A 22945-nucleotide genomic window follows, 5' to 3' on the forward strand; every position below is an offset into this window, starting at 1 on the left:
TACTTCTCTTCTGACCTCATCCTTACAAATTTTACTTTTTTTTTGTAAACCAAGAAATGTCAGATTTAGAGTCATTACTCCATAAAACCTGCTGCCACAGGTTTCAGTCCAGTTCTTGTGTAGTTTGGCATAGTCAGCCTTTTTCTCCCAGTTTTTGTTCCTTGGAAGCAAAATGTAAAGAAATGAGGGTTGACTCAAGACTTTAGCACAGCACTGTATACACATATATACATATTTGTGTCAGACCACACCCACTAAAATCCCCAAACCATTTCTTGGTACATCAGTAGTGTGAGTTTCCCAACAGATTATGCTGTATGGAAGCAAACACAGTGCAGTAATGTGATATTCAGACAAATATGAACATGTTTTATTTAATCAAACATCCTGATTCATTTAAATCCAGTTATAGTTACCTTCAGCATGTAAACACCTGCAGTTCTAGACTGGCTGACATTCCACAGATACTGATATGCTCCCTGAAAACTGATGGTGTGGATTACCAGTGATGACTCATTCACATGTACTGTAAACAGCTATTTCTTCACTCTACATCTAGTGGGTCAGCCAGCCAGCTGTCAACCAATCAGGACTCCTCCCTCCACTGAACAGAATAAACCCCGAGGAGGCTGCCACTCTGCAAGCACGCTCATGCAAAGCCTTCAAACTGAGCCGAGAAGCATCATGAAAACAATGAGAAGCTTTTTCCTCTGCGCGCTGGCCTTCCTGTCAGCAGCTCAGGCTGTGAGGACAATTATTTTTATCTGTTTTTATTTTTTTATTAACTCCAATTTTATGTTAGTCTTCTTTCACGAGGCTTTATTTAACTTTTTAAAATGTTTTCAGGGCCTGCTGGATGAAAGGAGAAGGCGTGAGTTAGCTTTTTCCCCCCACTCCTCCTCTTCCTCGTCTTCGTTCTCCTCGTCCTCTCAGCGTTCAGGTGAGACGCTTTTATTCATCTCCTGAGCATGAAATGTGTAATTTACTTTGGCAGCAAATAAGCAAAGCTGTATTTAGACAGCACACTTCATTCCAGGTGGAAGCACAAAGTGCTGCTCCTATGATTACCTACAATACTGTGCAAAAGTCTTGAGCCACCTGTATTTATTTATATTTTGCCAGCTTGAAAGTCAATATTTGATGTGACTTCTTGTTTTCCTCAGCACAGCCTGAACTGAATTAGCTCTCCAAGCTTAATGTAGGAGATTCAGCGCTTTTGTGTGGCTGTTGGCTGCCGTCTGTTTCATGATCCCACACTGCTTCAGTAATGTTGCATTCTGGGCTCTGTGGGAGGCCAATCCATGACTGTATGACAGGAAGAATGTGAATGTAGGTCAGTGGCTTAAGGGGCTTAACAAACAACAGCAAACATTGTCAGCTACAAAGACTGGACTGAAAACAAATGAAACAGTAGCTTTAAAATAATTAACAAAAGCAATCACTGAGCCTCCCCCCCATCAAAAAAACAAACGAACTAAAATAAATAAAATCACGCAGCAGCAGAAATAAAATGATCATTTGACCCATAAATAGAGTGCTGAAAGGTGAGTCACCTAATGTGAGTCACTGGGTCGTTCCTGTGGTTTGGAGCATACAGCAGCTTCACCTGTACTCACCTGGGAATAACCAGACAGGCTGTTCCAGATTACTTGTGGCTGGTTCACCGCTTACTCACGTATCAGAGAGATAGTGCGTGACCTGGATGTTACTGAGTCAGGTTAGGGTTAGGGTCCAGCCCAGGGTCCAGACTCCCGTTTGCCGTCAGAACTTCCTTCATTTTTGCTGACAAAGATTCAACAAAGCGCTAAAAACATTCCTCAGAGATTTAGTCCATGTCGACATGATATCATCATGGTGCAAATTTCCTGTTCCACCACATCCCAAATTTTATCTACTCGATCTGAGGATTGTGATATGGCTACTTATCCCCCTGGAGGCACTCGTTATAAGATGGGCACACTGTGGTTATAAAGGGATGGACGTGGTCAGGTAGGCGGTGAAACTGCTGTGATTGGCTGATTAGATATTTCTTCTTTCTTCTAATGAACTGGCCTGTCAGTCTTACTGCTATACCTTGTATTATATGACCTCTTATTTTCCAGCCACATTTCATAATCATAAAATATGCTGTCGATGTGAGTCTCAAAAGTGTCGTCAGCTTTCGTCTTATTTTGTAGGTGAGATTTGTCTCAACGGCGGCACCTCGGTCCCAGCGCTGATTTCTGGTGCACACCTGTTCTGTCGCTGCACTGATGGCTTTGAAGGCACACATTGTGAAACAGGTGAGCAGCTCAACAGCAAACCAAACGTTACTGATAGTTTTCAGATTTTCTAATCGCCCTCACCTGTCATACTGTCACTTCAGTAAAAGCGAGTCACTGCTATGAGGGAGTGGGACTGTACTACAAAGGCACAGCATCTAAAACAGTCAGCGGACAAACATGTTTGCAGTGGGACGAGGAGACCAGGAGGCAGTACCTGCATTTGGACATCAACGCCGGGAAGCACAACTACTGCAGGTCTGAGTTTGGATCTTTGAAGTTTCACATTCCTTTTGCAAAATGTTGGATAGTTGGAAGAAAAAAAATATCAGTGTCTCCCACTAATCAGCTGGGCTCCTTCATATTTTTAAGCGAGTGTAAAAACCACAGCACTTTATCTTCAGCTGTTCTAGCAGTCCGGCTCTTTTAATTCAGGCGTTCATCAACCATAATCTTTAATCGAATAATCTAAACACCAAACATTACAGTTCATGCTACAGATTCCAGTTTTGTGACCAACTAGTCTCAGCAATCAGAGACAGTGCTCATATCAAACCTGTCAGTGTTAGCAGAGACGGTTAGAAAATGTTTTCAGGTCTTTCATGGCCAGATTCCATCATTTATACTCCAACCATTTGCATATGTTCGTCAGGCTGGACTGTTTGTTTACTTGGATGGTTTGTTTTTTATTTTTTTTATTCAGAAATCTTCACTACAGACGTCGTCCGTGGTGTAACGTTTGGAAAAACCTGCAGCTGGTGTGGGAATACTGCGACATGCCGCTTTGCAATTTCAAGCCACGTAAGTGTGTTCTCTGATAGGACTGTTATTAAAGTCAGTGAAGCATTTTTCATTGATGGTGCATCAGTCACTGGAGCAAAAGGAGCCAAATTTATGGGGACCAGGAGGGAGAATAAAAGTCCAAAATCCACCATGGATTCAAAGTATAGGGGTTTTTCCAAATGCAGATGAAAATGTAACTGAATTCTGGAAAATTGGCAAAGAAAAAAAGCTAAATAATCTCTTATTTTGTTTAGAAGGGCATAAATATATTTTCTCAGCAGTTCTTTAAGTCTCACTCTGCTCTGGTGCTGGAGACTTTGAGACTTAGAGTATATAAAAAATCTCCAATGAGAATTTAAAAAATAACCCAGAATTTAAAGGGTTAAATGTTCTGGGAAAATCAAATCTTTAGCATTAAAAAAACCCATTTCTGTCTTATAGTTCCACCTGTGGCTTCACCTGTCCCCACCCAGCCAGAGCACGGTGAGTCCTCACTAACGCCTGTGAATCCCATTTCTCGCTTCTCTCGGCGACACTTTTAAACTTTTTTTCATTTTCCAGTTGCAGAGATGACGACATGTGGCCAGCGCACCAGAAGAAAGCAGCTGAAGATCGTTGGCGGAACAGTTGCCACTGTGGAATCCCACCCGTGGATCGCTGCCATATTTTGGCGCCCTAAATCCAAAGAGAAAGTTTTCCGCTGCGGGGGCAGTCTGATCTCCGCCTGCTGGGTCCTCACAGCTGCCCACTGCTTCCCCGACGGGTAGGAAGTGAGATCATTTACTGGAAATGCAGCAGGTGCTGAGAAATAGCTGTGACTGGACTTGTTTTGTGAATTTGTGTTTCAGAAATAACACCATAGCAGAGCGCTTCACCGTCACCCTTGGGAAAAACGCCCTGAACGAGAGCAACCCGAGCGTGGAGCAAAAATTCAGGGTGGAAAAAATCTTCATCCACGAAGGGTTTGATAATAACGAGGGGAACTTCAACAACGATATTGGTGTGAACACACAAATTAAAACATCTTTTGAAACTAAGTTTTTAATCAAGCAGAGCGTTACTCCAGCCTCACTGCCCACAGTTGCAATGCATCTGCAAGCTGCTTTGCAACCCACTTCCACCCCAGCTGTTGTTCTGTGCGTTTTACTGTCAGGTGCCAAAACAGTCAATCCACCAAATAGAAGTTTCGACAGTTAGAAATAACACTTATCTTTGACTATAATTTAAAATATGGAAAAAATATATATTTATAGCAATACGTGCTGGGGGGGTTTTTCTCAAAAAACTTGAAAAGAATGTTCCGATTTTAGTCTGTTTGCCTCTATCAGTTAATGAAATCTCAACAAAGAGACACTCATCCTTTTTTTAAAAATTAGTTTAGGGGTTAATGTCTTTTTAAAATAATACTTGGCTGCTTAACACCGAGGCTGATACTGCTTCAGATCATTTCCCATTAAAAGGGAGTTCTTCCTCCATACTCTCAGCAAGTGCTGCTCAAAGGGAATCATGTGATCAAGTGTCTCAAATGGTTAAAAGTTTGATTCCTGCCTGAGACATAAATTCCAATTGGGGTTGTGTTAGGAAGAACATCTGGTGTAAAAACTCTGCCAAAATCAAACGTGCAGCACTTTGGTGACCCCTTGTGGCTTTATTTACTTTACTATGGAAACGCTCGGACCCTAAGAAGAATCTTAAACCAGCATCCCACATTAGATGGATTTTAGGATCTAGTTACCTGACAAATTTAGTCATTCTGCAATAAGATTTTAGAATTCTCTTGAATTTCAGAGACCTTTTTCTTAAAGCTGTAATTCAATCAAAGGTGTGATTGTTGATAATTGTCTTGCAGCTCTGGTGAAGCTGAAGACCAAACTTGGTAAATGTGCTAAGGAGAGCAGCGCTGTGAGGACGGTCTGCCTGCCGCCACCTCAGCAGAGCCTGCAGCCAGGATTCACCTGTGACATTGCTGGATATGGGAAAGAAAGTCACGGTGAGGAGAGTCCTCTGAGCATTGTTCTTACATCTGACAGAAACAAACGTATATCAAGTATGTCTACACTAAAATATTACACCTGTAAGTGAAGCCTGAAGCAAATCGAACATTAACTACTTGCAGATTTATGTGTTCGATCCAATAATAACTTTTGTGCTGTTTCAAGTTGAGCTGATCTGTCCACTGAATGTTTGCACACCGGCTACAAAGTCGGGAATCATTGACACACTCTGAACTTTGTGCTCATTTTTCTTTTGTTATGGGAATATTATTGGAAGCCTTACAAAGACAAGTCACCAGCTATCAGTGTAGCAGAACAAGTGAAGGAAACAGAGGCTCATTTAAAATGCCTAATTTCTGTAACTGCAGCACATAATTATAATTATGTTCACCCTTCAGGGCTTTAACACTCCTCTTCTCTCCAGCTTTGTGGTACAGGTCTCAATACCTAAAAGAGGCTCAGGTGAACCTCCTCGCCGACAACGTGTGCCGAGGGAAGGATTATTACGATAACATGATTACTGATAACATGTTTTGTGCCGCTCGTCCCGACTGGAGTCAGGATGCCTGCGAGGTATTTGCACACGTCTGGTCTCGACTTTGATTCCAGAGGTCGGTTTGTCAGTTTCCTTCAGCGCTGCTTGTCTTTTCTTCCCCCGCAGGGAGACTCAGGAGGCCCTCTGGTGTGCGAAGTCGGAAGCAGGCTCTTCCTGTTTGGAATAATCAGCTGGGGCGACGGCTGCGCCAAAGAGCTGCGTCCCGGTGTTTACACCAGAGTGACCAATTACAACAAATGGATAGAAGCGAAGACTCACCTGGGGTCCATCACCGCTGGAGCCATGTTTCCTCAGAAATGACCTTTAAGGCCCGCCCACATGTAGAGGCATTTGCTGGAGAATATTTCAGGTTGTGGTTATGCATGTAAACCTCATGTTTTGTTTCCACTGGTTGCAGTACAAATTGTTGGTGGTGGTGCTGTTTTTATTGTTCTAGTAGTTGTATAGCAATAATATGTTTATTATTCGTGTGAACAAATCCCAAGACACAACAAAAACTGGCGGTAATTGTAGCCTACGGCCCTATATTTCGGTCTGAGATGTGGGAGTAAGCCACAGTATTAGTACAACATCAAAACATGGAGTCAGAAGACCTGTGAAGCCTTGGACTGAATGCGGTTTTCTAGCCAAGAGATGTTCAGTCAGAAAGAGATCAAACACATTTGTCAAGTGCTGTAGCTGTGGTGTAGCTTTAACACAGCCAGCGTCGGTGTAAATATGTAGCACTCCAGCCAGGTGGCCAGTCAGAGTACTGACACAGAGAGACAACCATTCACACTCAGAAACCTGTGGGAGTAAGCCACAGTATTAGTATCAACATCAAAGGTCAGAAGACCTGTGAAGCCTTGGACTGACTGCGGCTTTCCGGCCAAGAGATGTTCAGTCAGAAAGAGATAATTTGATACGTAATTTGAATGGTAACATCCATCCATCCATCTTCTTCCGCTTATCCGGGGCTGGGTCGTGGGGGCAGCAGCCCAAGCAGAGAAGTTCAGACCTTCCTCTCACCAGCCATCTCCTCTAGCTTCTCTGGGGGAACACCAAGGCGTTCTCAAGCCAGCCAAGAGATATAATCTCTCCAGCGTGTCCTGGGTCTGCAGACCCCGGGGCCTCCTCCCAGTGGGACATGCCCGGAAAACGCCCAGAGGCGCCCAGGAGGCATTCTTGTCAGATGCCCGAACCACCTCAACTGGCTCCTTTTGATATGGAGGAGCAGCCGCTCTACTCTGAGCCCCTCCAGAATGGCCAGCCACCCTTCGGAGGAAGCCCATTTCCGCCGTTTGTATCAGCGATCTCATTCTTTCGGTCACTACCCACAGCTCGTGGCCATAAGTGAGGGTAGGGACGTAGATCGACCGGTAAATTGAGAGCTTCGCTTTTACACTCAGCTCTCTCTTCACCACAATGGACCAGTACAGCGTCCGCATCGCTGCGAAACATCTTTCTGAAAATTCGGCCATTTACCATGTGGCTTAAACATAATCCAGTGCTAACCTTGGAACGGTCGCCTGGACTGCAATAACTCAAAATCTTACCAAGTATATTTGTCTTATTTCTCATCAAAATTATCTCATTACACTTAAAATAAGACACAATCAGCTACAGAGCAACATTTCAGTAAGATTTCGAGTTAACTCGAAATTTTGAGTAAAGTAAGTCAAAATTTCGAGCTACTTTTCTCAAAATTTCGAGTTAATAAGTTGAAATTTCAAGTTATAGATGCTTTTTTTGTTGTTGTTTTTTTGTGGCAGAAACGGGCTTCCATACACCTGTGACCTGATGGATGTTAGCATTAAACACAAGAGACACTAAAACACATCATGAAAAACATGATTTAAGCCCTACAACAGAATAAAAGAAACAAATATAAGAATTAACCCTTTCACACATAGTGGTCACTACAGTTACAGCTATTCAAAGGCTGTGTTCTTGTATTTGTGTCAGTGTTGATGGTATACTTGCACATAAACCACTACATTGGACACTGATGTGTCACTGCATACCCTGCTACCCACTGGTCATTTAATGTTACTGTAGATGTGTGACGTGTTTCACTGTAATTATTGTTATTATTGTTATTTTTCTTAAGCATTTTTATTCATCTTTTCATGCCTAAAGATGATTAAAAATACTTAAGTAAAAAATCCTGATTGAGGTCGTCTTAATTCATGCATGAAACGGTTAAAAGACAAATTAAACATTAAGCGGTTAAGTTAGCATAACAACACCACACAAGTACACAAGCTAACACCAGTAAGCAGTGTTACTTGCTTCACTTGTCAGTGGTTTTAATGTTGTGGCTGACTGATGTGTCTCATGCAGTAGAGTGAATACACACTCTGAGTCTCCTAATATGAAAACATGTTACTGTTTCACAAACACACGAGTAAGCAATGGGCTTCAGACTGAGTTAATGTTAGTATTAAAATGAGAATTCAACAAGTTCATTCTTATCTTAAGAGCCAGTGTTACCAGTGTTTTTGCTGGTTTTATCATCTTCCAGTCAGGTTTACCTTAGCTCAAAGTTAAGCACTTTAGAAATCACTCCTGTGCTTCTGCTAGTAAAGTGTTTTGTGTGGAAACTTTAAATCTGCTGTGTTTAAATGAAATGCTGATGTTTTTAGAAACAGAGTAATGTGTAATGCTGTGTGATGGTTATTGTGTCTGTATCTAGTCAGGTCCACACCTACTTATTCACTGGTTTCATTGTAGAAGTTAAGAAATCAAAACTATGTAGTCACACAGATACCGATGACAGACCGGGACACTATTGTTGGTGTGTTGCTCAGGTTCATGAGATCATACCTTGAATAATTTGAACACGGCTCTTCCAGTAGCTGAAACCTGTTAAAATTCAGGAATCTAAAATGCTTCATTTACACTTGCTGCAGGCTACATCCATGTGTCATACTATATATATTTTGTAATTCAAAGGTCTTCATCTTTGTTCTACACGAGGCTGAAATAAGCAGGTCTGCCCAAACCTGGTTACTGTATCATCTCGAGACATATTTTTGAATTTTTATGGATTCGTCTGCAGATTTTCTTCAGATATTTTCTTCTTTAAATGAAATAAACTTTATTTTACTGTTTTTCTAACATTATTCACTGGATATTATTGAACTTTGGGAATTTCCCTGTTGATGCAAAAACACAACTTTCTGTCTGTCAAACTTTGTTATCTTTAACATTTTCATAGATTCAATCAAAGAAACTGGAACAAATGCTGTGTTTTTCCAACAGACAGATAGTAACAAAGTGCCTAAAGATGCAATTTAAAACTGGTTCTTTGCAGATGGTGAGGGGTTATCAACCAGCGTACTCCTAGTGCTGGTCTGAAGTCTGATAAATGAGGAGCACTGCACCAAGCAGAGCATCGGCATAAAATCTTTACCAAATTAAACATCTGGATTATCAAGAATGGGATTACCTGATCGATCAGGGACCAAGTTAGCAACAACAACTGCTGGCACCAACAGGGTGCCAGTTGGTCAAAGATACAGGTGGAGGAGAGGGGGATGGCATATTTGGAACTAGTGAAAGAACATGCTGGTAGGCTCTTACATACTGTGTGTGCAAGAGCCTACTGTAGGTAGAAGGAAGTAAGGTAGGGAGTATGGCAAGCACGAAGATGCTAAGATTTGTGATCCTGAACTGCTTATCCTGAAGTGGATAAGCAGTTAAGTAAAAGGAGGTCTCAAAATAAAACAGAGCTATGATCCAGGGAATTTCCTGGACGAGCCCCCACTTATCTTACAAGCCTCTTGCATGTAAAAAGCCTAGGAGACACAGTGAGTGTAAGATAAAGTATAGGCAGTACTAACTATAGACTGAGCCTCTGAACAAACCTAACCATGTGTCAAATGAATTTATTTTACAAATTACGGTGGAGTATTTATAATTATACTACATTATTTAACATAAATAGGCAAGAAAAGAAAAAAGGAAAGAAGTTAAGGCCAGGGTCTCCAAGACCAAAATAAGCAACAAATAACCCGACTCTTTAGAGAGTAAAGAAACATATTTCTAGGTTAAAACCAAAAAATACTAAATACAGATAAACTTCCCAGCTGGCCACAAAACAGGAGAAAAATGCGCATAAACAAAAACGGTAGAGAACTCCTCATCTAGCTGCCACTAACAAGTAAAACACTTTACGGACACTTTTTACTGGGGCTATATACAAAGTTACACACAAAGATCTGAATACTGTTCAGCTGTGGCAGTCAGGTGTGAGAAACCTGGAACAGCAGCTCTCTTTCAAAAAGAGGCCAAAGTGTCAGTGAACCTAACCCAGGGGTCCCCAATCCCAGTCCACGAGGGCCGGTGTCCCTGCAGGTTTTAGATATCACCCTGGATCAACACACCTGAATCACATGATTAGTTCATTACCAGGCCTCTGAAGAACGCCAAGACATGTTGAGAAGGTAATTTATCCATTTAAATCAGTTGTGATGGATCAATATAAACATATTTAAAACCTGCAGGGACACCGGCCCTCGTGGATTGGGACTGGGACCCCTGACGTAACCGATTTAAATTTAAATTGAAACACTGGTTTGAATCAGAGCTCCTGTGGTTGGCGTCGTGGTGCAGTGGGAACGATTTTACACCGGATGATCTTCTGCCACCTTTCCTATATGATCTAGCTTTGAACTGGAATGAGAGTACACTGGTGTGTCCCCCCCCTCCAGTGGATGAATTAATGGATATAGTATAAAGTCATTAAAGTTCATAGAATGAGTGTCAGGAACACTGCAAACATGATCAATTATCATTTAAAAAAACTTCTTACTTCAGGACTTTATACACACAGTGACCACAGGATGGTGCTACACACACACACACAAATAAGACTGGCAGCAACGCAATTATCATTTATCAGCCTTCCACCTGCCTTCCTGTGTATTATAATCAAATACATAGCTATGTAACCTCCAACTGCATACAGAGAAACTCAATACAAGTCAGCATTAAAACAACTCTTCTAATACATATCGATTATAGGAACGTTAAAAAAAGACTATTAGTACAGATTTCCTATTATAGAACAATAACCATTTATGAAACTTTTTTCTGGTGAAAGCACTACATGTTCATGTGTCACACCTTATCAGTCATTCAAAGAACGCAACATCTGGGGCTCAAGGTGTCTCCTGAAATCTCCAACAGGCTCATTTTTTAGTTTAGCATTCGCTTCCATATAGCAGACCTGCTATAGGCCTCACCTTCGCTATTTGAAGTCACTGAACTGAACCTCACAACTCTGCTTGTGCTGTGTTTTACTGACAGTTCAATAGATCTGTGCTTCTTTCAGATATTTTAGTTCTAGTTTTAATGTTTTTATTAGTTTGTCCTTTAATTAGGTCACACTTGTCTCGGTGCGCTGCAGTGTTAGTTTAAAATAGTTGATAGGTTCTTTTACTATCTTAAATCCAGTAGTCCCACCAGTGGTGACCGCCCCACTGTCTGTCTGTGGTAGAAAACTTAAGAAAAGACATACATGGTAATCGGAGCACTAGGTGCAGTGACTCCCAAGCTAGGCGAGTGACTCCAACAGATCCCAGGAACAACAAAGGAGATCTCTGTCCAGAAGAGCGCAGTCCTAGGAACATCTAAGATACTGTGCAGGACCCTCAAGCTCCCAGGCCTCTGGTGGAGGAGCTTGAAGGATAGCCTGCCCGCAGGGGTGGGCGGGGAACTTTTTTTAAAAATTGTTTTTACTAAAGCCGCATGTATTTATAGTCCTGTTGCTCTTTTTTTTTTGTCATTTACCATTTCTTTTTGGTCACTTTGTGCTCCATTTCTATTTGGTTCTCATTGTTTGTCTTATTTGTACTTTTGCATGTTTATGCAGTAATTCTGCTTTTGTATTGTCATTCTGCAATTATTTGTTGAGTCACAGCAATCTGTAATACCTCTTTGTGTTTTTAGTCATAATATGTCTGAATGTGAACTGCTGGGCTGGTAACTTTTCTGCTTTCTCACTTCCAGTTTTTGCATGTTGGGACAGGCTGCGGATTCAAACATCAAGGACAAACAAATATTTAAACATCCAGACCTTTAAAAAAGGGTGTGTTGAATTCATTTGTGTCCATGAATCATGAAACTGTTGCAAGAATGTTAAATCTCCTGTGAAGAGACAGACTGTGGAAACCCCCCCCCAAAGAAAAGCAGAATTTCATGTCAGCTGCAAAGATAGACCGGTTCAGGTGGTTTAAGGATCGTGAGGTTTTGGGTGCAACTCTGCACTCGTTACCAGACTCGCAGGTACATGTGAAGTGATCACATACTGTTTGATTGAAAGCAGAGAGAAAGAGAAAGGCACACCCACTTAACTGAAGCTCATGTGTTAGGTGTGACAGAGAGGGCGTGACTTTAAACTCATCTCCAAATCGAAGTCCGACCTGTTTTCAGAGGACTCTCTGCCATCCTGTGTGTGTCACCTAACGCGAAGTAAGTGCTCATTTCTGCAGGTGTTTTTGTCAGTTTGTGAAATTAGTGAATACAGATATTTAATAGTGACTTTTTGGCTATATGTAATGTTTCGTGTTTACTTCATCTTCAGTTCATATTCCAGTGTTTATTTCAGCAGGACAGCTAAAACATTTCATGACAGAGCTTTGCTGCACTTTGCACGGCTCACACCTGTTTTTCTTGTAGCCGTTACCAGCAGTCGTCACCATGGCTGAAAATGCAGAGGCCCACTCCACCACTCTTACCACCAATCGCAACATCACCATGGAAATCACCAACATCACCACCGCCTACTGCCTCGTCAACCCAAAGTAACACAGCCCAAACTATTTCTCTTTTACTCCAGCATAAAGTTTTTGATTTCTTTGCTTATGTAAGAGAGCATTTATTGTTTGCAGTTAAACAAAAAAAAAGACATTTATCTTTTAAAATTTCAATGCCCGTGTGATGCAAAATTATCAAAAGTCAGACAAAAAGACCTGTCTATCACTCTTTAACACAAGTTATTTCTGCCATCCATCATTTGTTACTTTGTATCCTTGTGGTTTCTTGTGTCTGCATTTTAATTGTAACCAATATTTTTTTACTGATGTGTAAAAAATGGCCAGAATGATATTTGCAGTTGATGAGCTTGCACCACCTCCAGCAGTGCCAGTGTTAAATGTCTGATGGCATCAACAGTCAGGAGGATATTGCACAGTTGACTGTTTTTACATCGAGGAGCATTAATAAACCTTTGATCGTTTCCTCTGCCCTCCTTCCTTTCAGGGTTCACATGGAAAGCGGCTTCGCCCACAGCCCTCCGCAGCCCACCGTGCGCACCACTAAGACAGAGGTGTGCTCTTTCACCAAGGATGACAACACAGCATCAGGTGCTGCGGGTGTGCTGACCTATGACCTGTTTGACATGCGCAGCCGCCGCTGCGATGGCATTGTGGCCATCATGTTCTCCGTGCCGTTCGACTACAACTTCTACAAGAACTGGCTCGGCGTGGGCGTCCTTGATAAATCGAAAGCTGTCGACAGCAAGTTGTTCAACTACATGTACAACGACAAGAACTGCAGCGACTTTGTCCGCTACGAGGCCAAAGGCTCAGGGCTGGTGTTCAGAGGCAAGACGGTGGATGTGAGGGCATGTATGTCCGATGAGGGCAAAGCTATTGTTAAACTGGAGCTGTATGACAGGATGGGCTAAAGAGTCTGGTTGTATTAGGTGTGAGAATAAAATGTTCGCAAACAAATGTGTCGAGTGTATTTGCTGATATTCCTGAAAACCAAAGTGCAAGTTGTCATCCTTATGGTTTAGAGGTGCTTTAAACAAATAAAAAACAATTCAACTGACTTGTTGTCCTCTGTGTTTCTTTGTTCAATCTAAAAATAAATTGTTGGACATGACTTCAAATGTTTGCATGCAAAAGTGAATAAAAATGTAGCTAATCATTCTCAACCCTTAACCCAGCCTGTGACTTGTCCCACTATTTTCCAGTTATTTACTGAGGAATTTCTTCTAAAGTTTAAGTTCACTGCTGACAACACTTCCTGCTTACTAATGGTACGACGGAACAAAAGAGTATAAAACTGCAAAAAATACTATAAGTATTTTAAAATAATGAGTGTTTTAAAAGAGAGGAAAAGGGAGTTGGGATCATCATTAGTTCTTCTCAAATTGTAGTCTTTACTTTTATCTTACTATCTAACTTATTATCTCATCCTTAAGACATCGTTTTCACTGTTGTGAGCCATTGTTATGAAGCTAATATAAAAGTTTTCAAATGATATAGTATTGAATAAGTGTCCTAACCTCCTCAAAAGTATTAAGGATGCATGCTTTATTCTAGAGCATCCTAATCTCTAATCTAAATGCTATTTCCCTGTAAAATCATCAGATGTTCATCTCTGACATGCTGCTCCTGTAATCTGCTCTGGACAGTCACACAAATACAGGCCACTAACATTACCCTGCTGTGGTATTTTGTTTGGTCATTGCATGTAATTTTATTGAGTTATTTAATATATCTTTTTAATAAGTTATGTTTAATGTTTAGTGCCTATGGCCACGGTGTATCACATCTTTTCTTATCTTGACAAGGATGAATAACTCTTCCTGTTCTTCCAATGGGATTACACAGTAATATTAGGAGTGCAGGGTCTATTATAAAGTATTATAACCTCTCCTTATTGGAATTTTTAAAGTTTAAAGTTAATTTTCTTGTTGGTTTGGATTGGGGAATAGGTTATTCATCAACCTTTCAACAGACATGTTTCAAACTGTCTAAGCCCTCTGCAGAGACGAAGCATGTTTGTTTCCTCATGCAGACAATGGAAAAACAAAATCACAGACCCAGAAAGAAAAGGTGTAGTGCAGAAAAATCCCACAAACCTCAACAAACCAGTTCGTAGTTTCACAAATTGACAGCAGTGTGAGAACAAAAAGACTACAGTTATCCTGTGCTGTTATTGTTAGCTACACCCTTTGCTTTACACCTCTGCAGACATGCGATGGGAAGCAACATGGGAGGTGGATGCATGCTTATGGGTGGAGACACCTTTGGGTGCAACGCATTCCCCAACGAGACTCATGTAAGAGCTGAACTCAGTGTCTCAAATCTGTCCAAGCACGAGTCAGCTACGTACCAGTGATCCCGACAGGTAAGATGCTTCATTCCTGCTCAGTTATTTGAGGGTTTCAGATGGATTTGCATTTTTATTTCAATTGGTTAAACTCATTCACAGATCTGCAGTTTACACTTCTGTTCTGTCTGTCACAGCCTTTACAAGCCACACCATGAGTGAATCTGCAGAAGCTTTGGCTGCCGCTGTCGAAAGCCGAAGGAACGTCACCATAGAGATCACTAACCTCACCAACAACTACTGCCTGATTGACCCTAAGTATGTCCAAAATAAATACACTTTTGCTCACTTTGTCTGTACAGATTAAAGTTAGAATATGCTTTACGTGCAGCTTGACAAATATCCAGTTAGGAAAATTCATTTTCAAATTTTGCTTCCTGCTTTCATTTTTTCCTCACTTTTGCTGCTGTTAAAAATTAAAGGCTTTTCCTGGAAAGTGGCAGCTGCCGCAGCCCCCCACAACCGACTGTACGTCCACAAAAGACTGAAGTGTGCAACTTCGGCAAGGGCAAAGCCAAAGCCACTGGGGCAGTGGGCGTGCTGACCTACGACCTGTTCAAGAAGGAGCTCAACAGAGCCGATGAGACACTCGCTATAATGTTCTCTGTGCCATATGACTATAACATGTACAAGAACTGGTTTGCCTTGGGAATCTACAAGAAGGGCAAAGAGTGCAATGAGAGCCTGTTCAAAGAGATGTATTACAACAAAGAGCAGGTGGGATTCGTGCGGGTGGAGGCCAAAGGCTCCGACCTCACCTTTGAGGGCGGGAGCCTGGACATCAAGGGTACCATGTCCCCCCTGGGCAGGGCCATCATGAAGGTGGAGATCTGGGACAAGCTCTTCACTCCCCACATGCAGCAATCTTACTGAGTTGTTGATTCATGTTTGTCAGAGTAAACCTGCTTGAAACACCACCGTGTAGCCAATTGTACACCTGTGCTACTGTATTACCTGTAAATGCAATAAATTCTTACTAGTCTGATGTGATAAAACACAAGTGTCAGTGATCATTTGACATGAAATACACACAACGACACACCAGTTGGGTTTAACTTGTGGAGCAGGTGACTGAGTCTGTTACTCATTACTTTGATTGGGGCATGAAGTACAAACAAAACCAGCAGGTTTGGGAAGTAATTCATTACAGTTACTCAAGTACTGTGTTTGAATATAATTTTAAGAGTCAAGCTTTATATTTTTAATCATCTGTGGAATTTTACAACATTTTGATTCAGACAGTGGAAGCTGATTTAGGACACAAACACTGCAGCAATGAAAATCTTTTCTATATTGATTTATTATAGTTTCTGTCATTTGCAGGTGCACATATTAACACATACTATGTGCTGTTAGATAAATCGGATATACTTTATGCACCCAAAAGGGAAAATTAGGACATTCCAATTTCTCAATAGTAAAAAATAAAAGAATAATACGTAGTAATATAGATGTTGCATGTAAGAGTTGGAGTCATTGCCACTTTTTCCTTTGGGGCAAAGATATAGAAGTTATAGATCAGGTTATGAAAAGTTTTCTTTGATACTTCAAGTATATTTGGCTAACAAAACATCTGTGCTCTACTTTGGTAGGAATGTGCATTGTTGTTTAGTACCTGAGTAGTTCTTACACCACTGATCATTATTAGTTATTTAGTGAATCAGAATCAGAATATGAATTAGTTTGATACATACATACAACTTCAGCCGAAATGTGGAGCTACATGTATTGCACAAGGACACCACCTAGTGGTTTAAAGTGTTTTGTGCATACTTGAACTCAGCGGCAGCGCGTTGTGTATGAGTCATTTCAGTAGTGGTCATTAATATTTGCACTTTGTGTTATTCTTCTCACAGAAATGTGTATATAACAGCATTTATGTATCATTTATGTATTTTCTGTGAGGTCTGATCCGGTGCACTGCTCATAAAACACACTAACAACAGTATTGAATCTGTCCTTCAAGTACATCTCGAGTGTTTCCAGGGACATATTTCTCACATCATATCCCCTGAATTGTTTCTTAACCGTCTTATCAACAGGCACAATCTCCTCGCTGCTGTTGGGGTCGTTGCGTCCGATGCCCGCGTACGTGGGAAAGGCGTTGGTTAGCTCTTTTGGAAGACTTTGGTTGTACTTTGGACAGCAGTAGGCAGACCACATATACTCAGGCACCGCCACGCGGTGATTCTTGAGCCAGTGCTCGTCATTGCGGTAGGGGATGATGCCCGTCACGACGTAGGCATCTCCGAGACAGTAGGTTGCTAAGGTGTGATTCACACTGTGCTCCAGAAGTTCCCAAGGCCCATCATTAGAACCTTTCTTTTGGGGAACCACGTTGGTGAGGGTGAAGGTGGATGAGCGGGTGTCGTGGCTCATGTGGTGGAGGCTGGGGTTCAAGTGGCCACGGGAGTAGGTGGAGTTGATGTAGTCCAGCTGCACTGCCTGGCTCTCCACAATGTTCTGATCCAGAGGGCCTGGGGGGAACTGTTCCATGTTGCCATCTCCCCCTGGGTAGGCTAACTGTTTATCAGCAAAGGAAGAAACGGGGTTTTATTACAGACTTTACACTTCACTGATTTCACAAATGACTTTAAGCTGTTCGGCTAAAATGTTGTCGACACTCCTAAAGCTGCATTTGTACTATTATCAGCAATGCTTCAATGGAAGTACCAGGACTATGCTTTAAACTTAACCTCCCGGTCATTACCAGTCCACCTACGGTTGAGAGGGATTTGTCCTAGCCTCATGCTAAATAAGCAAATATTCACAAAATAAAAGATGCTAAGTTATGAAGTTTATTTTGGCATTGCCACTTGATACTGCCTTTAGTCCAAGACTATAAACATGTTTTCAGTGTGGCCTTCACTTATATGTCACTTTTTTTTACTCTGGGACTAGACAGGACATCAAGCAAGTGTCCTGTTAAAAATCCTTAAACTGACCAATCTGCAGAAATGAGCAGAAAGCTAAAACTCCACAAGTTGATTCTGTTCATCTGGATGTAGCGTTTTCAGTGAGAGAAATGTTTCTTCACTCATCCAAGTGACTTCTTCAGTCTCAGCTGACTGCAGGTTTCCCCAATCTTATAAACAGTACATTTGCATAATGACTGAAACCAGCCCACTGAAGAAACAATGGGCTGGGAGGTCCAGCCCTTTGTTTCTCCCACTGAAAACGCTACATCCAGATGAACAGAATCAACTTTTGGAGACGCAGAATGCTAAGGGTTTTTGCACAATGTCAGCGTCCTAATTAGAGAAACTACAGAAGCATTGCTTTATATTATTATCATTGCTGTATTTACTAAAGTAAGATCGTTTTTTTCTAGAAGCAGGTGTAAAAACGTATTTTACATGTTTAGCTCCAATTGCTCCTTCTCATTGAGAAGTGCTCTTGCTAGTGCCCCCTGCTGTTTGTCTGGATAAACTGCAGCCCATTTCTGTACATTCAGAAGTGTGAAATGCAAAGCAGATCATCACACTGAAATCAAAAGTGGGGACATAAATTAGGCAAATAGAGTCACAATTTCATTTCCGCCTTTGACTAATCAGAGGAACAGGGGGGTTTCCGTTTAGGGTGGAGGAGTGGGGTATCTCCTGCTGCACATGTGGCGCTTACTATGTTTATCGTCCAAAGAACTTTCAGGCTTTTCGTCATTTTATTAGTTGGGATGAGAAATCTTAACACTTTTATTTATTCATATCACACGGCCTTTAACAGGATGTCGTGGAAAGTTTTCTTGATATAAACAGTCAAAGGGTTACAACCACCACCCCCACTTCCTTACAGTCTCACATATTGAGCCAGTGTTGGATATTTTTGACATTATAAAAGCGAGAAAGTGTCCTACAAGAAATATGCGGCACAAAAAAAGAAAAAAAAGAAGTGTTATATCCCCTTTCAACCTGTTAACTGTACCGTAAAACAGATATGGCCCAAAGGTTTGGAAGTAGCACAAAATTTGAGTTTCAAACACTTTAACACTTCAGTTTTTATTCATTTATTTCTCTTTATTCACGTTTTTAGTATGGCCAGTCCTCAGAAAGCGATCAGTTTGCAGCACTGATTGAGGCAGGATCAATCAGGGTTTACCCTTGACACAGATCTCAGCCGTGCCACTGAAAAGTGTCCTGTTAAAAATCCCTAAACTGACCAATCTGCAGAAATGAGCAGAAAGCTAAAGCTCCACAAGTTGATTCTGTTCATCTGGATGTAGCGTTTTCAGTGGGAGAAACGTTTTGTCACTCATCCAGGTGACTTCTTCAGTCTCAGCTGACTGCAGGTTTCCCCAATCTTATAAACCGTACATTTGCATAATGACTGAAACCAGCCCACTGAAGAAACAAGGAGAAAGGTCAATACTGCAAATGCTGACTGTTTGCATTAATTTGCTTTATTTGTCAGTAAAAGTTTGACTTTTGGCCTTGACTTTGCTGCAAGTGAAAATAGGATTAGATAAGCGTACAAAGAGCTTCACATAACATAACAAAAGCAAACTTCACAAGAGGAAGTTGGGAAAAGCAGCATTCAAATGAAATATTTGTTCTTCTGCTTCCCACTCCAACTCTACCAAACCATCACAGTCATTTTATTTTGCCTTCCCCATTTAACTCTTGTGTGACTCTTATATTTTGGGGTTTTACAGTGGAACACACATTTTGTGTGTATTCCAGTAAATTTTATCAAATTTCTCTTTGTGGGACAATTAAAGGATTTACCAAGTCATCTTTTATCTCGTTCAAACATGCAGTGTCAAAAATATTGTGTACCAGCCAGCGCTATAGTAATTATGTCAACAGTCAACTTCCTCCCATAAACCAAATTCCTCTTGACGCACATGCTCGACAATCACATGATTTTCGCTGGCATGTCAACACACTTGGAGCGGTTAACAGTTCTGAGACGTGAAGTGTGCGGCGTGTTTGCACGCAGAGCTGACACAGCACAAAGTCTAAGTTCTGCTTAAACTCGGTTTTTTTCTTTTAGTTTAGTTTAATTTTTGTGTTTTGTGTTTTGTTTTTGTTTTTTACTTTGGCCTGTTTCCATTCCAGCTTCAATAATCACCATGATGCATGCTATCTATTACTTTTGTTGTTCTTTTTAATATAAACACACACGGATTATTCAAACTCTCACCTGTGGCTCAAACTTCCAGGATGCTGAGGGTCTCTTTCCCGCAGGTACTGTGTACAAATAGGCGGAAAACCAGGGCGAGCGGCGGGGTCGGCTGTACAGGGTGGCGAACCGATACTTGTTGATAAAACGCTGGCAGATCGGCGTCCCTGCCAGACCCTTAGGGGGCCAAGACCTGTAAAAGAACTGCAGGCACGGAGTGAAGGTCCCGACATCCGCAGCGCACAGCGAGCAGCCTGCAGCAAAGAGCAGGGCGAGCAGAGCGCACAAACGAGGCATTTTACCGGTGGCGAAGCGAGTCTCTTTAACCTCCCAGAGCCTTTTCATACATTCACACAAAGACGCGATGCCCGGAATCCACTCGTGGTTTTTCCCTTTAGATCAACACGTGACCTCCTTAAAGCAGAAACAGTTTCAGTGATAAAAAAAGAAGTAAATAGGATTACAGAATCTGTCCACCGTGTCAGCGCCATCTCAGTAAATTCCAGCTGATGTAGAACATCTGTTCAACCATGTCAGCGTTTATTTGTGACGTTGTATTTAACAAGAAGTACAAAAAATAAAAATAAAAAACATCCATAAAAGCGTAAATTAAAATAAGAACACGAAACACCTCATTGCTTTACACAGGTAGAGAATAGTTTTAAGTGTGTCTGGGTTGGAGGTATGGGATGTTGGATTGGCACATCAAAAAAAAAAAAATTTAGAACAAATTTTAAAGTCTCATTAGAGCCACCATCACACAGTAGAAACAACAGTTAACTTTACTTTGCAAAGAAATCAACAACTCCTCAAGACAGCAAGTGATTGATGTGTAATGATCAGCTCTTCATAGTGATAAACGTAAATATTTTATGGAGTGAGCCCAGTCTGCAGCAGGGACTGCAGGTGTTAAAGAGCAGCTGTATTTGACCCCGTGGGAATCAAAATGGCTCTTGTCATGGCTGACTGAGCACCTTGGGCACTATTCTGTGAAAGTCTGAAAAGAAACCTTAAAAAGTCGGGCCAGGTCTCATTTACATTTCACTTTCAGCAACAGACAAGAGTGGATGGACACAGATTGACCTTATTAATGCTGTGAGCTGCTCAGTTATAAGATCATCCAACCAAAGCATCAGCATCAGCATTCACTGTCAAATGAGGACAAAATGATCAACCTTTCCAATGAAGAGCTTCGTTAATTGATAAAATATTTTCAACACAGCACTTCTAAAAATACTAGTTTTCTTTCAAAAACTTCAATAATTTGTATTTATTTATACACAATACCAGAATTATTTCAGAAAAACAAAAACTACCATGATCAATATAATCAGGCCTCAGGAGATTGAACCATGGCAAAAACCACTGCTGTTCAATGATGCGCTTTGACTTGGTAATGTTCAAAGCCAGTCTGAGCGTTACCTAAAAATGTTCTCACAGAATAAAAAACCCACCAAGGGTTTGGGCTATAACATTAAAAAGCTTTATGCCAAAAACAAAAGACATCAGTTTAGACTCAAGAAAAAGAATCGTTGACATCCACAAAGCAGAAAATATAAAATTATCTCAGTCTTTCCAAGTGTCAAGAACTGAAATAAGATGTATCAAAATCAAGAGCCACATAGTACAGAACACACCTGGCAGCAGTGTTAAGTGGGCCGGTACGCGCCGGTACTCAGTACCGCCACTTCTAAATATAGCTCTTGAGAGTACCGCCACCTCTCCATGCGCCCAGGACGTGCTTTTAGCGTACCGGTACTCTCATTTGCACATCTGTTATAATCGTTTGGCTGCGCTGCCGCTTTTCAGAGCGCCCTTCACAAGCACGCTTCCTAATTCGTCCCACCGAGAGCAGAAACTACATTACCCATACACCAATGTGTTTTACAAGTGAAAAGCGCATGCGTCGCTTTTGCCGTTGTCATGTCAACAACTCAACGTGGTCCGGAGAGTGTGTGTAAAACGCGCAAACAGCTGCTCGTTAAAATACAAAAACAATGAACACTTAATATGCTCTCCTGGCTTCAGACTCTGACTAGTAAAAGAACAAGGTCAGAATCAGAGGACTCGCTGGCTGACACCCCACCAAGCCAGAATGATATCGCTGCAGGTCAGACGCAAGCTAACGAAAGCTGCACTAGTGTCGCAGCCGCGGACGACGGCACTTTTGGCGACGACGAGGACGAGAATGACACCATTTCTACCGATGACAACAGCCGCGTTAGCGAGCATGAGTGGCCAGAATGTTGGTCCCAAGCACAAGTCCGGTATTTCTCCACAAATTACAAGTGGCTGATCAGCAGAAATCAAAAGTTGGGTTGTAGTGTGTGTAGTCAAGTTTGTGCTCGCGTGGACATGCAGCAAGGGCAGAGAGTGTCGCAGGAGTGGAGTGGGTGCTTAATCTCGTCTTTTGGAAGGGACAAGGCTGCACAACAAAACTCACTACGAAAGAAAATAAAAGAGCACAGAGACTCAATTTATCACAAGAAAGCAGTTGAAATAAAAGAGAAGGCAACACAAAATACAATGCAAAAACACATTGAAGATATGAGAAAGGCTGACTACGCTTCAACTTGCAATGTGTTTAGAACAGCTTATAAGATTGGCAAGCATGGGCGTCCCTTTACAGACATGCCAATAGATGTCCAGTTGCAAGTTTTAAATGGTGTCAAGATGGGCAGAGTTTTGCACTCTAATAACTCATGTGCAAATATACTGGATCACATTGCAGCTGAAATGAAAAAGAAGGTAGTCAATGACATAGTGATGAATGAAAGAAAATTGTGTGTGCTCATTGATGAATCCACTACAATAAGTGGAAAGTCTGTGCTTGTCGTGTGCCTGCGGTCAGCTATTTCCAGTGAAAATCCAGACACAATATTTTTTGAACTGATTGAGCTGCAGGGGACCACAGCAAAGGACATCACTGAAGCACTGTTAGGATGTCTTCATAATAATGGCTTTGACCCTCACTACCTACAGGAACATTTGTTGGCATTTGCTTGTGATGGAGCCTCAGTGATGCTTGGGAGGAAAGCAGGAGTTGCTGCACAGCTTTGTTCCAAATTCCCTTACCTGTTTGTCTGGCATTGTTCCAATCACAGACTGGAACTGGCAGTTTGTGA

The 22945-nt window shown here is 41.5% G+C and overlaps 4 protein-coding genes across 4 annotated transcripts; 3 read left to right on the forward strand and 1 right to left on the reverse strand.

Annotated features, from left to right (window-relative positions):
- Nucleotides 1-594: 594 nt before the first annotated feature.
- On the forward strand, nt 595-8693 carry plaub (plasminogen activator, urokinase b). Its single transcript, XM_026177636.2, has 11 exons — nt 595-744; nt 847-940; nt 2178-2282; nt 2366-2519; nt 2965-3062; nt 3486-3527; nt 3606-3807; nt 3893-4044; nt 4894-5034; nt 5463-5611; nt 5700-8693. The coding sequence occupies exons 1-11, from the start codon at nt 652-654 to the stop codon at nt 5892-5894; spliced, it is 1425 nt and encodes a 474-aa protein (XP_026033421.1). The 5' UTR covers nt 595-651; the 3' UTR covers nt 5895-8693.
- Nucleotides 8694-11935: 3242 nt separating this feature from the next.
- Nucleotides 11936-13412, forward strand: LOC113027853 (uncharacterized). Its single transcript, XM_026177680.2, has 3 exons — nt 11936-12050; nt 12258-12382; nt 12840-13412. The coding sequence occupies exons 2-3, from the start codon at nt 12279-12281 to the stop codon at nt 13264-13266; spliced, it is 531 nt and encodes a 176-aa protein (XP_026033465.1). The 5' UTR covers nt 11936-12050; nt 12258-12278; the 3' UTR covers nt 13267-13412.
- Nucleotides 13413-14495: 1083 nt separating this feature from the next.
- Nucleotides 14496-15697, forward strand: LOC113027882 (DELTA-stichotoxin-Hcr4a-like). Its single transcript, XM_026177702.2, has 3 exons — nt 14496-14720; nt 14840-14960; nt 15125-15697. Exons 2-3 carry the CDS (start codon nt 14857-14859, stop codon nt 15573-15575), a joined length of 555 nt encoding a protein of 184 aa, XP_026033487.1. The 5' UTR covers nt 14496-14720; nt 14840-14856; the 3' UTR covers nt 15576-15697.
- A 287-nt stretch (nt 15698-15984) lies between these two features.
- On the reverse strand, nt 15985-21159 carry LOC113027821 (endonuclease domain-containing 1 protein-like). The gene is made up of 2 exons (XM_026177641.2): nt 19842-21159; nt 15985-17225 (listed from the first exon to the last, which is right to left on the reverse strand). The coding sequence occupies exons 1-2, from the start codon at nt 20163-20165 to the stop codon at nt 16590-16592; spliced, it is 960 nt and encodes a 319-aa protein (XP_026033426.1). The 5' UTR covers nt 20166-21159; the 3' UTR covers nt 15985-16589.
- Between the last annotated feature and the right edge of the window lie 1786 nt (nt 21160-22945).

This window comes from Astatotilapia calliptera, chromosome 8 (assembly GCF_964374335.1).
Source record: "Astatotilapia calliptera chromosome 8, fAstCal68.1, whole genome shotgun sequence".
Classification (NCBI taxonomy): Eukaryota; Metazoa; Chordata; class Actinopteri; order Cichliformes; family Cichlidae; genus Astatotilapia; species Astatotilapia calliptera.